This window comes from Trichechus manatus, unplaced genomic scaffold (genome assembly GCF_000243295.1).
Source record: "Trichechus manatus latirostris isolate Lorelei unplaced genomic scaffold, TriManLat1.0 scaffold00015, whole genome shotgun sequence".
Lineage (NCBI taxonomy): Eukaryota > Metazoa > Chordata > Mammalia > Sirenia > Trichechidae > Trichechus > Trichechus manatus.
The window spans coordinates 20,975,176-20,990,288 of NW_004443951.1; the positions used below are offsets into that span (position 1 = coordinate 20,975,176).

At 46.4% G+C, this 15,113-nt stretch overlaps 1 protein-coding gene across 1 annotated transcript; it reads right to left on the minus strand.

The window, feature by feature from the left end:
- Nucleotides 1–158: 158 nt before the first annotated feature.
- On the minus strand, nucleotides 159–14,462 carry SH3D21 (SH3 domain containing 21). The gene is given in 17 exon segments (XM_023727046.1): nucleotides 159–290; nucleotides 364–427; nucleotides 523–1,649; nucleotides 1,872–1,944; nucleotides 2,051–2,144; nucleotides 11,301–11,343; nucleotides 11,570–11,656; nucleotides 11,777–11,877; nucleotides 12,035–12,080; nucleotides 12,173–12,228; nucleotides 12,418–12,508; nucleotides 12,744–12,862; nucleotides 13,113–13,176; nucleotides 13,262–13,311; nucleotides 13,314–13,418; nucleotides 13,611–13,703; nucleotides 14,333–14,462. Coding segments are annotated over 17 exon segments (2,415 nt in total). The 3' UTR covers nucleotides 159–218.
- Between the last annotated feature and the right edge of the window lie 651 nt (nucleotides 14,463–15,113).

Genomic DNA, 15,113 nt, shown 5'->3' on the forward strand with positions numbered 1-15,113 from the left:
CCAGATGTGCCCGGGAGAGACCTCCAGGAATGCGGAGAGCCAGGAGCGCCAGCCTGGCCCCGCCCCCGTCGCGCAGGCCCCGCCCCCACAGACCCGGCACCTCGCGGTGTGCAAGCAGAGTTTACTTTCTTGCATTTCCCAAAGTTGTGTGCAAGGACGTGGGTGGCCAAAGCCAGACATCCTTCCAGGTTGGGCTGTGGTCCTCCCCAGGCCCACACTTAGTACGTCTGCGTCTGCGAGTGGATGTAGTCCCGAGTCGGGGACTCCTGGGTCCTCTGCAGTATCTGAACCTAATCGAGAGAGGGCGTCAGGGGAAGGCCAGCGGCCAGCTCCCTCCTCGCCCTGGGTCCACATCCCACCCACCTCCAGCAACCGGCGCTGCTCTCTCTCGGTCTTCAACTCCTCCCGGATACCGGTCAGCTTCTTTCTGCGGACAAGATAGCCGGTGGTGAGGGCGAGGGGCAAGAAGGCTTACAACCTCCCACTCCTTCCCACATCTCTTCCCTCTCCCTTCATACTTACTCCAGCTGCACCCCCATCAGTTCCAGAGACCTCCTTAGAGACTCCACCTCGTCCTTTAGCCTCACTACGTCGACTCTGTCATCTTTGCTTTCTGTGGGCTTTTCAGGGACCCGGGAATGGAGAGAGGGAGTCTCTTGGGGGTCCGGGGTCGGCTTGATGGGATGTGGTTTCTTTCCGGCAGGGGCTAATTCGGTGGGGGGGACCTCCTCTTTGGGAGACACTTCCCTTTTTGGGGGTGCCTCTTCTTTTGGGGCTGTCTCCTCTTTCCAGGTAGCCTCATCTTCCCCAGGTGTCTCCTGTAGGAGGGGTGCTGCCTCTTTTGAGGGGTGGGCCTTGTCAGGGGTGGGCATGGACTCTGGTTTGGACTTAAGCTCAGGCTGGAGTGGGGAGGTGTCTCTCTCATCGAGGTGGGGTTTGGTCACGCAGAAGTTACACCCTGGGGTGTAAGGCCATAACAGGGGCTCCTCTGGCACATGGACTTCCTCTTGGGATTGAGCCTCCGTGGTCACAAGGGATTTGACCTTCTGCAGGGCTTCCTCCAGGGAGAAGTGATGGAATTGAGTGTTGTGTCTGGTGCAGGGTGCTTCTTTGGACAGCACCTGCTCCTGGGTCGAGATCTTGTCTAGAGCGAGGGGTTTATCCCCAGGAGGGGCCATCTCTGGGCCAGGGGCTTCATCCTCAGGTTGGACTTCTAAGGCAGGGGCCTCATCCATAGAAAAGACCCTCTGTGGGGTGGGAACTTCGTCAAGGGTTGGGGTCTTTTCTGGGGTGGGGGCATTATCTGGTGTGGGGGTCTTGTCCAGTTTCGGGGTATTCTCTGGGGTGGGGGTCTTGTCCAGGGTTGGGGTCTTCTCTGGGGTGGGGACTTTGTCAGGAGTCCTAGTCTTCTCTGGTGTAGGAGCCTTATCAGGATACTGGGTCTTCTCTGATTTCGGGGTCTTGTACAGAGTGGGGGTTTTATTTACAGAAGAGGCCTTTGCCAGGCTGCTCTGCTCTTCCTCCTGTGGTGACGAAGGTGAGGTCTCGATTAAGGGCTGGAGACCTTGCAGGTGTGAGTCTGACTCCTCTTTGTAGGATCCTTTGCATACCACACCTCTGGGAACCAGACTCTGCCCAGAACCCCACTCCTATGTGTCTTGGGGCTCTCACCTGACTGGGGGCAGAGTGTTGCTGGGGAGCCTGGGTTTTGGATCGCTTTCTGCCAGGGTGGCCGGGAACCCCACCAAGGAATCTGCCACTGGAACCTATGAGAGCAGAACCTCAGGGGCCCGGGTCTACTCTGACCCTCAGTCACTCCCCATCTCTTCTTCAGCACAACCACCCACCCTATCTCCATCCCCCATCCCCACTGGAGGGAGGCAGCCCTTACCTGAGTCATGGGAGGGGTGCCTCTGATTGTCCCCTCTGGATGTCCAAGATGGCCTGGAACATACCCTCGTCAGGCCCTGGGTGGGGTAGGGTGGGGGGGACAGGGAGCAGCATTTCCTTTGTACCCTTCCCTTTTCCCCACTCCCATCCTGCTCCTTACTTGGCTTTGCTGGGCCCAGTGGGGGCTGTCACCAGCTTCTTGACAGTAGGGAGGGCTGTTTTGGGCATCATCTTTTTTGGTTCCTTAACAAAAGCTGGGAGGGGAAAGAAGAGTGAGACATTCATTCACCATTTATTCATGTATCTAAAAGTTGCTGGCTCCATTCTGTGCTGTGCACAGGGGACCAGAGACAGTAGATGAATCAACCCCACATCCCAGGAGCTCCCTAAGGGATACAAGCAGATGGGAATAAGGGAGGCTTTGTGGGGGAGATGGCTCCATATCCTGCCAGTTTTACCTCCATACTTTCTAAGACCTGTCCCTTTCTTAGTGCCTATGGCTGCTTCCCTAGTTCAGACTTCATCTCTTTCTTGGACCATGGCAACTGCCTTCCCCCTTCCAATCTACCCTTCTTTGAACTTGCCTGTCTTCTCTATCTCATTTACTCCTCAAGAGGTCTCACCCAGTCTTATGGGTTTAAATATCATCAATAAGCCAACGGCACTGAAATTTTCATCTCTAGAACCTTCCTCTTTCCTGAACTCCAGACTCATACCCAACTGCCCTCTCAGTATCTCCAACTGGAGAGCTAACTGGCATCATACACTGAACATACCTAAAATCGATCTCTGGCTTCCCAGCCCCTTCATTCCCCTAAATCTGCCCCATATCCCCCCTATCCCACTATACCACATCTCACCTATAAAGGAGTCATCCTAGACTCCTTTTATTCCCTTATGCTGCACATCCAAACCATCAGCAAATCCTGTCACTCTACCTTCAAAGTATGTCCTGAATCTAATCACTTGTCACTACCCTCCACCACTAAGCACTCTAGATCACCCACAACCACCGTCACGTGGACTACTGCAACAGCCTCCGACCTGGGCTCTGCCACACCCACCCTGCCTATAGTGTGTCCCTCAGAGTGACTTCACACTCTATTGTGAAAGCAGACATAAACAAAACAAGTAAAGTATGTACTGTGTTAGAGAGTTTTAAGTGTTACTGAGAAAGAATAAGCAGGGGAGTGTACAATTTTTAATGAGGTGGTCAGAAAAGTCTGTACCGAGAAGGGGACATCAGAGTGGGCACCTGAAGGCAGTCACATACAGCGACATTCATATTCATGGACACACAAACAGCCACTCTGGAATAAGCACACATTTACTGTGCTGACATTTACTCACACAGACACATTATCACATGCAGTTACCTACACAAATCCATGTGTAAAAGCATGGATTCTACAGCCAGACACCAGGATTTGAATTCTAGCTCCATTACTTGCTAGCTTAGCTGTGAGAGAACGTGGGCAAGTAACAACCTCTCAGTGCCCCAATGTCCTCATTTGAAAACATGGATAAGAGTACACACCTCATAGTGCTGTTGTGAGGTCTAAGTGACATAATACATGTGAAGTGCTTAGAAGAGTGGCATATAGTCAAAGCTCAGTACAGGTAGTCCCCGAGTTAACGACGTATTCAAGTTATGCTGAACTGCACTTATGACCTTTTCTTTTTTTTTTTTTTAACATCTTATCGTTAGTAATATGCTGCAGCACATAATTTGCTGATGTCCTCTCTCTTAGTTATCTAGTGCTGCTATCACAGAAATACCATAAATAGGTGGCTTTAACAGACAGAAATTTATTTTGTCACATTTTAGAGGCTAGAAGTCTGAATTCAGGGTGCTGGCTCTAGGGGAGGGCTTTCTGTCTCTCTGTCAGCTCTGGAGGAAGGGCCTTGTCTCTTTGAGCTTCTGCTCCTGGGCAATCTTCATGTGGCTTGGTATCTCTCTTCCCCCACTTGCTCTCACTTGCTTGTTTAATCTCTTTTCTATTTCAAAAGAGATTGACTCAAGACACACCCTACACTAACCCTGCCTCATTAACACAACAAAGACAACCCATTTCCAAACAGGATTATAACCAGAGGCATAGAGGTTAGGAATGACAATACATATTTTTAGGGGATGGAATTCAATCCATAACATTATCATTCTCAGATGTTCACTTGCCAATGTCCAATTTTATGATTTACTGTTCAAAATGCTGTCAGATTTATAAAGATACTGATAATAAAAGGCAATAATAATGAAAACTAAAAAAAAAAAAAAAATGAGGTATTCTACTTGCATCAGAACGGACTTACGACACAGTCGTTGGAATGGAACCACACTGTAGGTCAGGGACTACCTGTAATGTTAACTCTGACTTCGGTTTCTTGTAATATGGCTGACTAGGTGCTCTGAAGGCCCTCCCCCACTAAAGAACAATTACATTCTGTTTAGGATACACTTTTTGAGGCACTTCTGAACTGAAAAGAGGTAAGAAGTTTCACTAAAAATGGGGGTGGGGAACTGAGGTCAGAAAAGCAGTAAGAGGGCAGCACTGCTCTGTGGATACTGAGCCTCGGTCCTTGGGCCTGTAGTGAGGTATCCCAAGCCCTGATCCATCACCTCACCACAGGCCCCTGGTTCAGCATCCACAAAACAGTGCTGACCTCTCACCACCTTTCTTCAGGAGGGCTGAAGAGGTCTCTGGTGGTTGGTGTCCTCTGGCTACTGGCAGAAGCAGAAGCAAATCCACTCTGGAAGAAATCTTTCCCAACTAAGTCCTGCAAGACTTTCAGAGATTAAGATCAAGTAATGAACTCATAAACAAAGATCATAAAACACACAAGATAAGCCAGTAAGAGCAGGAGTCAGCAGACATAAGACGCAACAGGTACTGGAATTGTCAGATGGAGAACACAGCACAGCTATGTATAAAATATTTGAAGGAATAAAGGATGGAGCATGCAACAAAGGGCCCACCAGGAATAAACAGTAGATTGGGAAAAATAAAGAAAATTGAACGGCCAGAAATAAAAAAATAACATTCTTGAAATAAAAAGCAATGTAAAGGTTAAATAGTAGATTGACTTAGCCAAACAGCTAGAGACAGAATTAGCAAACTGGAAGTATAGTGAGAAAAGGAGTGAAACATTTGAAAGCAAGGGTAAGAGTAATAGATAATACAGGTGGGACTTGGCTATGGCTGAGTGAGGTGGTAGGCAAATCCTCTCTGCAAAAATCACCTATCAAGCTGAACAAAATGGACAAAACAACCATCTAAGTACTCTGGAAACTGACCAAAGGCATATAACAATCTGAGAAGGGTTTACGCGTAAGTATTCTTGCCCAGTGGATGTTCTGCCAGGGTGGAGCAGATTGTGAGGACCAGCAACTTCACTGCCATGGCTGAAAAGGGATCATTCAATTTGGAGTGGTTAGTGAGGTCCACACCCACTGACATTGTTGGTGGAAGTGATGGTCCAGGCAGCAGGTAGATGGGGAGGACAAATGTCTCTATTAACCTGAGTCAAGGGAGGGGCACACATATTCCTGGCTGAGGCTGTGTGCCAGTGAGCAGAGACCGGAGAAAGCCCAAGTTATCCACACAGTCCTGGTCAACCCTGAGGCTGCTTGCATGCCCAGAGAATCTGTGAAGAGGCCAAGTAGAAAGTAAAAGACAGAGAAGACTTGAAAATAGCCTGAACTTTGAATACGCTATTCTGCGCACACAGAGATCCACTTGCAGAGGGTGAGAGTCTTACTTAATGTGTCTGAGTGCAACCTCTGTCCAATCATCGGCTGAACGATAATAAGTTATGCAGACAGGGATGATTCTTAGCAAGCCATGCTTAAAATTTTTTTTTTAATAATTTTTTTAAATTTTATAGACATCAGTAGCCAGACATCACAGAAAATATAGATTTAACAGATTTAGCCCAGGCAAGTTACTAAACAAAGAAAGAAACAAAAAAGCAAAACCAACTTCCTTCAGGGAAAAATCAAAATCCAAATTTACTGCAATATGTCCAGTTTTCAACAAAAAATTAAGAGAAATGCAAAGAAAAAGTGTAACCTCTACTCGGGATGGGGGGAAGTCAATAGAGACTATTGATTAATGTCCACAGAGGTTGGATTTAACAGACAAATACTTCAAGGCAGCTGTTATAAAGGAGACAAAGAAAGAGATTCTTTAATCATGTTTAAAGAATTAAAGTATGACAATGAATCAACAAATAGAGAATCTCAATAAGGAAATAGAAATTATAAAAAAGAACCAAATGGAAATTCTAGAGTTAAAAAATATGATAAGTGAAAGAAAAATTCACTAAGCAGGAGCAGACTTGAGGTAAAAGAAGAATCAGTGAACTTGAAGACAGATCATTAAAAATTATGCAACCAAAGAACACAGAGAAGAAAGACTGAAGAAAAATGTACACTCAGAGATCGGTGGGACAACATCAAACATGCCAACCTAAGTGTAATAGGAATTCCCAAAAAAAAGGAGAGAATGAAAGGGCCAAAAAAAGATTTGAAGAAATAATGGCCATAAACTTCCAAATCTGATGACAACCATTAATCTACATATCCAAGAATCTCAACAAACCCCAAACAGGATAAATATAATGAAATCCATACCTAGACATATCATAGTTGAGCTGCTGAAAGTCAAAGACAAAAAGAAAATCTTGAAAGCAGCAAGATATAAAACACCACGTACACAAACAGCATCTATACAATTAATAGTTGACTTTTCATCAGAAACAATGGACTTTCCCCCCTAAGATTCAGAAAAGACAAGGATGCCCACTTTCACCACTGCTATTCAACATTATACTTGAAGTCCTAGCCAGAGCAATCAGGCAAGAAAAAGAAATAAAAGGCATCCAAATCAGAAAAGAAGAATTAAAAATAACTCTATTTACAGATGACAAGATACTATATGGAGAAAATCCACAAGAATCCACAAGAAAGCTACGAAAGCTAATAAAAGAATTCAGTAAAACACAGAAATCAGTTGTGTTTTTCACAAAATAATAAATGTTGGAGAGGTTGTGGAGAGATTGGAACAGTTATGCACTGCTGGTGGGAATGTCAAATGGTACAACCACATTGGAAAATGATTTGGCGCTTCCTTAAAAAGCTAGAAATAGAAATACCATACGATCCAGCAATCCCACTCCTAGGAATATATCCTAGAGAAATGAGAGCCATCACACGAATAGACATATGCACATCCATGTTCATTGCAGCATTGTTCACAATAGCAAAAAGATGGAAACAACCTAGGTGCCCATCAACAGATGAATGAATAAATTATGGTATATACACAATGGAATACTATGCAATGATAAAGAACAATGATGAATCTGTGAATCATCTCACAATGTGGATTAATCTGGAGGGCATTATGCTGAGTGAAATTAGTCACAAAAGGACAAATATCATATGAGACCACTATTATAAGAACTCAAGAAAAGGTTTAAACACAGAAAAAAGCATTCTTTGATAGTTACGAGCGTGGGGCTGGGGGAATTTACTAACTAGACAGTAGACAAGGATCAACCTCGGTGAAGGGAAGGACAACATACAATACAGGGGAAGTCAGCACAACTGGACCAAAGCAAAAGCTAAGAAGTTTCCTGGATACATCCAAACACTTTGAGGGACAGAGTACCTGGGGCTGAGGCCTAGGGCCCATAGTGTTGGGGGACATCTAGGTCAATTGGCATAACAGTTTATTAAGAAAATGTTCTGTATCCCACTTTGGTGAGTGCCATCTGGGGTTTTAAAGCTTGTGAGCAGCCATCTAAGATGCATCAACTGTTCCCATCTCACTTGGAGCAAAGGAGAATGAAGAAAACCAAACACACAAGGAAAACATTAGCCCAAGAGAGTAAAGGACCACATAAACCAGAGAGTCCACCAGCCTGAGACCAGAAGAACTAGATGGTGACCGGCTACCAGTAATGACTGCTCTCACAGGTAACACAACAGAGAGTCCCAGATGGAGTGGAAGAAAAGTGTTGAGCAGAACTCAAATTCATGTAAAAAGACCAGACTTAACGGTCTGACAGAGACTGGAGGAAACCCCGAAATTATGGCACCCAGCACTCTGTTAACCCAGAACTGAAACCATTTCTGAAGCCTACTCTTCAGACAAAGATTAGACAGGACTATAAAACAAAAAATAATACACATGAGGAGTGTGCTTCTTAGTTCAATCAGATACATGAGATCAAATGGGCAGCTCTTGTCTGGAGGCAGGATGAGAAGGTTGGAAGGGACAGAAACTGGCTAAATGGACACAGGGAATGTGAGGTGGAAAGGCAGAGCATGCTGTCATATTGTGGGGATTGCAACTAATGTCACAAAACAATATGTGTATAAATGTTTCTATGAAAAATTAACTTGAGCTGTAAACTTTCACCTAAAGCACAATTTTAAAAAAATCAGTTGTGTTTTTTATACACCAGCAAGTAACAATCTGAAAAGGAAATTAAGAAAATAATTCATTTTACAATAGCTTCTAAAAGAATAAAATACCTAGGGATAAATTTAACTAAGGGGTGAAAGCCCTTATATTGAAAACTATAAAACAATGCTGAAAGAAATCAAAGGAGATCTAAATAAATGGAAAAAAATCTGTGTTAACAGATCAGTGAACTTAATACTGTTAAGACGTCAATCCTACCAAAAGTGACCTACAGATACAACACAATTCCTATTAAAATTCCAACAGCCCCCTTTGCAGAATTGGAAAAGCCAATCCTTGAATTCACATGGAATTGCAAGGGGCCCTGAATAGCCAAAACAATTTTGAAAAAACAAAGAACAAAGTAGGACAACTCACACTTCCCGATTTTAAAACATACTACCGAGCTGCAGTAACAAAAACAGTGTGATACAGGTATAAGGATCAACATACAAACCAATGAATGTAACAGAATTGACAGTCTAAAAATGAACCCATACATCCATAGTCAATTGATTTTTGATAAGGATGTCAAATCTACTCAGTGGGAGAAGGAATAGTCTCTTCAACAAATGGTGCTGGCACAGCTGGATTTCCACATGAAAAGAATGAAGCTAGACCCCATACCTCCCATACACAAAATTAGTCAGAATGGATCAATGACCTAAATATAAGAGCTAAAACCATAAAACTTTTAAAAGAAAACATATGAGTAAAGCTTCAAGACCTTCTTTTAGGTAATATGTTTTTAGATAAAAGCACAAGCAACAAGAGAATAAATAAACTGGACTTCACCGAAATTCAGAACTTTTGTGCATCAAGAGGTATTATCAGGAAAGTCAAGACACAACCTACAGAATGGGAGGAAATATTTGGAAACCATATATCAGATAAAAGTTTAATACACAGAATTTATAAAGAATTCTTAAAACTCAACAAAAAGACTAACAACCCAATTAAAAAATGGGCAAACGACAGTTCTTCAAAGAAGATATACAAATGGCCAACAAGTACATGAAAAGAGGCTGAACATCATTAGTTATGAGGGAAATACAAATCAAAAAGACAATGAGATACCACTTCATACCCACTAGGATAGCTATTATTAAAAAAAAAAAAAGAAAAAGAAAACAACAAGTGTTGGCAAAAATGTGGAGAAACTGAAAGATTTATACATTGCTGATGGGAATGTAAAATGGTATAGTCGCTATGGAAAAGAGTTCGGTGATTTCTAAAAAAGTTAAACATAGAAATATATGGCCCAGTATTTCTACTCCTAGGTATATATACTCAAAAGAACTGAAAATAGCAACTCAAAAATACACGTATACACCGATGTTCACTGCAGTGTTATTCACAATAGCTAAAAAGTAGAAGCAACCCAAGTGCCCATCAACATGTGAATGGATAAACAAATTGTGGTATGTATACACAATGAAATATTATTCAGCTATAAAGAAAAATGAAGTTCTGATATGTGCCATCACATAGATGAACCTTAAAAACTTTATGCTAAATGAAGTAAGTCAGCCGCAAAAGGACAAATATTGTATTATCCCACTTATATGAAATATCTTGAATAGGTAAATCCATCAAGACAAAAAGAAAACTGGTAATTGCCAGAGAATGGAGGGAGAGGAGGATGGCAGAAAAATCATCACAGTATCCACTTAAAACTGGTGACTTGTATTTTATATGAATTATTCCTTAAATAAAGACTAAGAAAGAAGGAAATAAACAATAGAGGCCAAAAGGAAATGGAATGGCATTCAAAGTGCTGGAGGAGTGGGGGAACAACCTGTCAACCAAGAATTCTATATCCAGCAAAACTGTCCTTCAAAAATAAAGGCAGAAAAAAAAAAGATATTCCAAAATGTAAACCAACAGGCTCTCTTATACACCAATGGTGGAGTGTTAAAGTACACAGTCACTTTGGAAACCAATTTGACTTTATCTAGTAAAACCGAGCATTCGCATACCTCACGATCTAGCAGTGCCACTCCTAGGATTATACGCTAGAGAAACTATTACACCAGCACACCAGAAGACATGCACATGAATATTCATGGCAGTACTATTTGTAATAGCAAAAAACTAGAACTAAATTGTTCTAGAGGACAGATACATAAATTGTGGTATATTTCCTACAAGGAAAATTACAGAAAAGAGGAAAAATAAATACCTACAGCTACCCATAACAACATGGATGAATCTTAGAGACATAATGTTGATTAAACACAGCAAGTTCCAGAAGACTATCTACAGCATGATACCATTTTTATTAAGTTCAAAAACAAGCAAAAAAATTAAGTGATACATTGTTCAGGCACATACACATGTTTTAAAAAAAAAAAAACCTAAAAACACAAGGGAGTTATAAACACAAAATTCTAGATAATGGGGTGGGAAAAGTAGCAGAATGGAAAAGAAAAGGAATATACAAACTACTGGCAATGTTCTAGTTCTTGGGTTTGCATGGTAGACCATGGGTGTTCATTGTTAAGCTTTATGATGCATATGTTATATTTTTGGCATGTTTCAAATATTCTGTTAAAATATAAACAAAAATACACACATCCCCACAGACACATGGATATACATATACAGAGCTATGTATTGACACACATGTAAGACACATGGACATAAACACAGTCTCATGGACACAGATACATAGATCCATACATTTCCTCACACAAATGAAACAAATACATGCTGACAGCCACATTCTCAACACACACACAGAAACACGAACCTATTAACACACACGAATTGACACAATGACCCACGTACATTCCTACCAAGCCCTTGACCCACAGGGGAAGGAGCTCCTACAGGGGTGATGGTGTATTGGATGGCGGGCGAGCTGTGGGTGTTTATGGGTAAATGAGCTGGTGGGCCTCCCAGAGAGCACCTTCCAGTCCAGGCTTCCCAGGCACGCACCTGATTCCCGAGATACCACTTTCCGTGGAAGCAGCTTCTTGATCTATGCAGAAAGGAAGTATCAGAATCTGAGGTGCCCCCACACTTTTAGGTCTACTCTCATTTAGGGGTGACCCTCCAACTGGGTCCAGGGAGTACCATAACATAACCCCCTGGCTGTTTCAAGAGAGCCCCATGTCCCTCTGGCTGTGCCCAGGGAGTGCCATGACCCCCAACTTTGACCAAAGTAGCCTAGCCCCTGCCACCTGAGTGTGAGGTTCTGTACTCACGGGGGGTGGTGGGAGCACAAAGTTGTCAGGAAAAACTCCTCTCCTGCCTTGAGACTCTCCTTCCCACCAGCCCTTATCCTCTGTGGTCTGGGAGAGAAAGATGAGGGTGGGAGGTGAGCCAGGTCCCCCAAGTTCCTTCTCATCTGGGTCCCACCCCTTTTCAGCACCTCCTTCCCTGGGCCCTCCCTTGCCCTATTCCTTTCGCACCTTGCTCAGTACTTTCACCACGTCCCCCCTCCGCAGCTCCAACTCATCTGGGGCCTCAGGATGGTAGTCAAACAGGACCCTGTAGGTCTCAGGGTGGGAGACTGAGGGGAGGGCAGTCCATTCAAGCCAATAATCCTCCAGCAGTTAGCACCTCCCTTCCCCATCAGCTTAGCTGGTCTCCCCTCCCCCAAGTCAAGGTACTGTGGTTTGGGGTGTGGGGGGAGGGAAGACCAGGGAACCCTTTGGCTGGGTGCTCACCTGTCTGAAGGTAATCTGGAGGTTTGTCATAGGTCAAGCTGCTCAGCTAGTGGGGGCAGGCAAAGGGAGGAACAAACTGAGCCTCCAACCACCCTAAGGGGAACTCACCACCTATACATCCACCCTGACCCAATTTACCTTAGAAGGCCGCTGGGGATAAGGGCTGATTGAAGGCACGTCTGGGTTACCAAGGCCTGGTGGGAGGGTGGGGGAGACAGTGAGGTTAGGTGGGGTATGCAAGTTTACAGGTTAGATCATAGGAGAGGGTCAAAGGGGTCACAGGGTCAGGTTGTGTGGACCACAGGCTCAGGCCACCGGGAGGGTCAATGGAGATTGCAGAGTCTGGTCACAGGGTTCACCGGGTGACAGGAAGGAGGTCTCACTTGGCGGACCACTGTCCAGCAACTCCACAAAGTTAGATGGGAAGGCTCCCAGCTGCCCATTCTTCTGCCCCAGCCACCAGCCGTCCTCAATCTGGGGAGTAGGGGAGGACGCAGGGGCATCTGGTTCTGTCCCAAGGGTCTCTAAAACTCTGACACCCATTGGTTCTTCTCCGATTCTGCCCGAAGACACCCTCCTCCCTTGCTTCCTCACTTCCTAATCTCTGCGTCCCTCACCATTCCCGTCGCCCACTCCCTCAGTTCACCCGTCACTCCAGAGACTTGCTCCTTTATCTCCCCCGTACACTCTCAGCACCTCATCCCCTCACCTCCTTTAACACTTCCAACATCTCCCCAGCTTGCAGCTTCAGCTCGTCCGCCTGCTCCGGGCTGTAGTTGAATTTCACTTTGCACCATCTTTGAGGTCCCCGAGATTTGGCGGGGTGACCTGGTGTCAGATGAGTGTGGCAGCTTTCGCCGGGTGACCCACTCCGCTGAGCTCGGGGAGGGGCAGTCCACAGCGCACCTCTTAGTGCCTCCAGGCCCCGCCCCGTGACGGAACATTGTACTCAAGAACCAATCACAGACCACAGCGCGGCCGCGCGGCCCCCTCCCGGAACCGCGCAAGGCCACCGCTGGAACCTGGCGGCTCTGGACGCGTGGGCTTCCCGCGCTCGCCCGCGGGTCCCGGTGCTTACCTCGGCGGCGTGCGTAGCGCGGTCTTTGCGCCTCCCCGGCGCCCCGCAGGTTCTCTGGAATCTCCTAGGGATGAGGAAGCGGGAGAGGGAGGCTCACAGCTCCCGGGCACCGCGCGGATTCCCCTGGCGCCCCTCTAGCCCCGCCTTACCTGCACCTGGTGCTCAGGGAAGAGGCCGCAGCGGCCCCCCAGCTCTCCAAGAGCCAGCCCCGTGCAGGCCCCTCGCGCACCTGCCGGACCACGTCCCCGGGCGCCAGGCTCAGCTCGTCCTCCTTCTGCGCGCGGTATCCAGCCAGAACCTGGACCTCTGCGGGAGGAGGACGAGGCGCGGGCGCCGCTCAGCAAGGCCCAGTCGGGGCGGATTCCCCAGGGCGCGCCGCCAGGAGTCCTGGGCTCCGGGTAGAGGACAGCGGGCGAGTGGGGTGTTGGTGGTGGGTGTCTGTTACCATATCCACACAGTTGCAAGGTTGAGGAGCCACTCAAACCTCTCTGCACATACCCATAGCTTCCGAGGCGCCCCCCGAAGCTGGCAGGGTAGGGCAGCGCAGTCCCGCGGGCGGCCGAGTACTGGGCCCTGGTAGGGTGGGACGGGCTGCAAGGTTGTGAAGCCAAAGAGGTGGAGACACAAGCCAATAGGTCGGGTTCCAGGTGCCAGGAGTGAGTGTGGGAGAGGGGGCGGCCCGGCTCAGCAGGTTCGGCCCCCAACCCAGGGGTGAGGACTCCAAGGACTCTGGCCTGCGCTGGGGTCACACCTCTGAATTTTCTTCCCAGCCCAGTCTCCGAAATTCCAGTCTAGCCGCCTCCCCACTTCTCCAAGCCTTTCTTAGCCCCAAGGCTCCCACCCATCATATGCAGAGCCTTCCCAGTCCCATCCTGTCTCCCAGCTCATAAGCTTTTAGCTGCAGGGGAAGAGGTGTGGAGAGGTACATACCAGGGTGGGGCCCCCAGCAGGCAGCAACCGCTCTAACCCGGGCCTGCGTGGCGGTGGCTGTTGGATTTCCACACAGCTATTGGTATACTCCAAACACTATAAAGCTATCCCTCCCTGGTCCTCATACATACAGCAAAGGTCCCTGCTTTGGGCCCACAGGATCCTTCCTAGTTTGGTTTCAGAAAACACCTCCGGATTCTCCTTGAAGGCAGGTATAAGGAACTTTACAAGGTGCCTACCTACTCACAGCCAAGCCCAGGGCTGACAAAGGTCTGAATGTTGGGGCCCACCTGAGGCCAGGCCCATGTGGGTTAGGCTAGCTTTCAGGTAATCCTCCTGCTCACTGGTGAGCCCAGAGGGCTGAGTCATGCTATCCACACCCTTTGCCCTACCACCAGGGAAGCCAAAGTCCTTGCCCATGACACCACGGTGAAAAAATCTGGCTTTCCTGGGGTCCAAAGCACAGGATGAAGCAAAACCAGTGGCGTCGGAATGAGAAATTAATGGCCTACTGAGGGATGGACTAGGCTCCTCCCACAGAACTGAGTAAGGGAGGGGCTTCTGAGGAGGGACTAAGCAACATTCTGCCCCCCACAAATGTCTTTCAGGTTACCTGAAACTGCTATGGGGAGATAGCCACTGCCCCCCTCCCCCACCGCACACACACATGCACACAAGCACGCACACGCGCACACCCCCCCACTCAGGGTGACAATGACTGGAGCCCATTTACATCTGCCACTTCATTTATTTTATTTGCAGGAGGAGTTGAAACAAATTTTAAGGGTATTTTTCATTTTTTTCCCCCTAAACATGAATCATTCAAGTAAAACCAACTTAACTATAGAAATGTAGCAAAGTAAGGAGAAAGTAGCACAACAATCCAAGAGGCAAAGGATGGGGGCAGAGGTGGGTGCAGTCCGCATATAACATATGCATAAATGCCATATGATTCACCTACTCAGGACCGCCTCCCCAGAAGGCAAGCACAAGGACCCATTTTAAGAGGATGTTTCCCCCCCAAACATTTGAGAATGTTTCAACTTAAGCTAAAAAAAAAAAAAAAAAAAA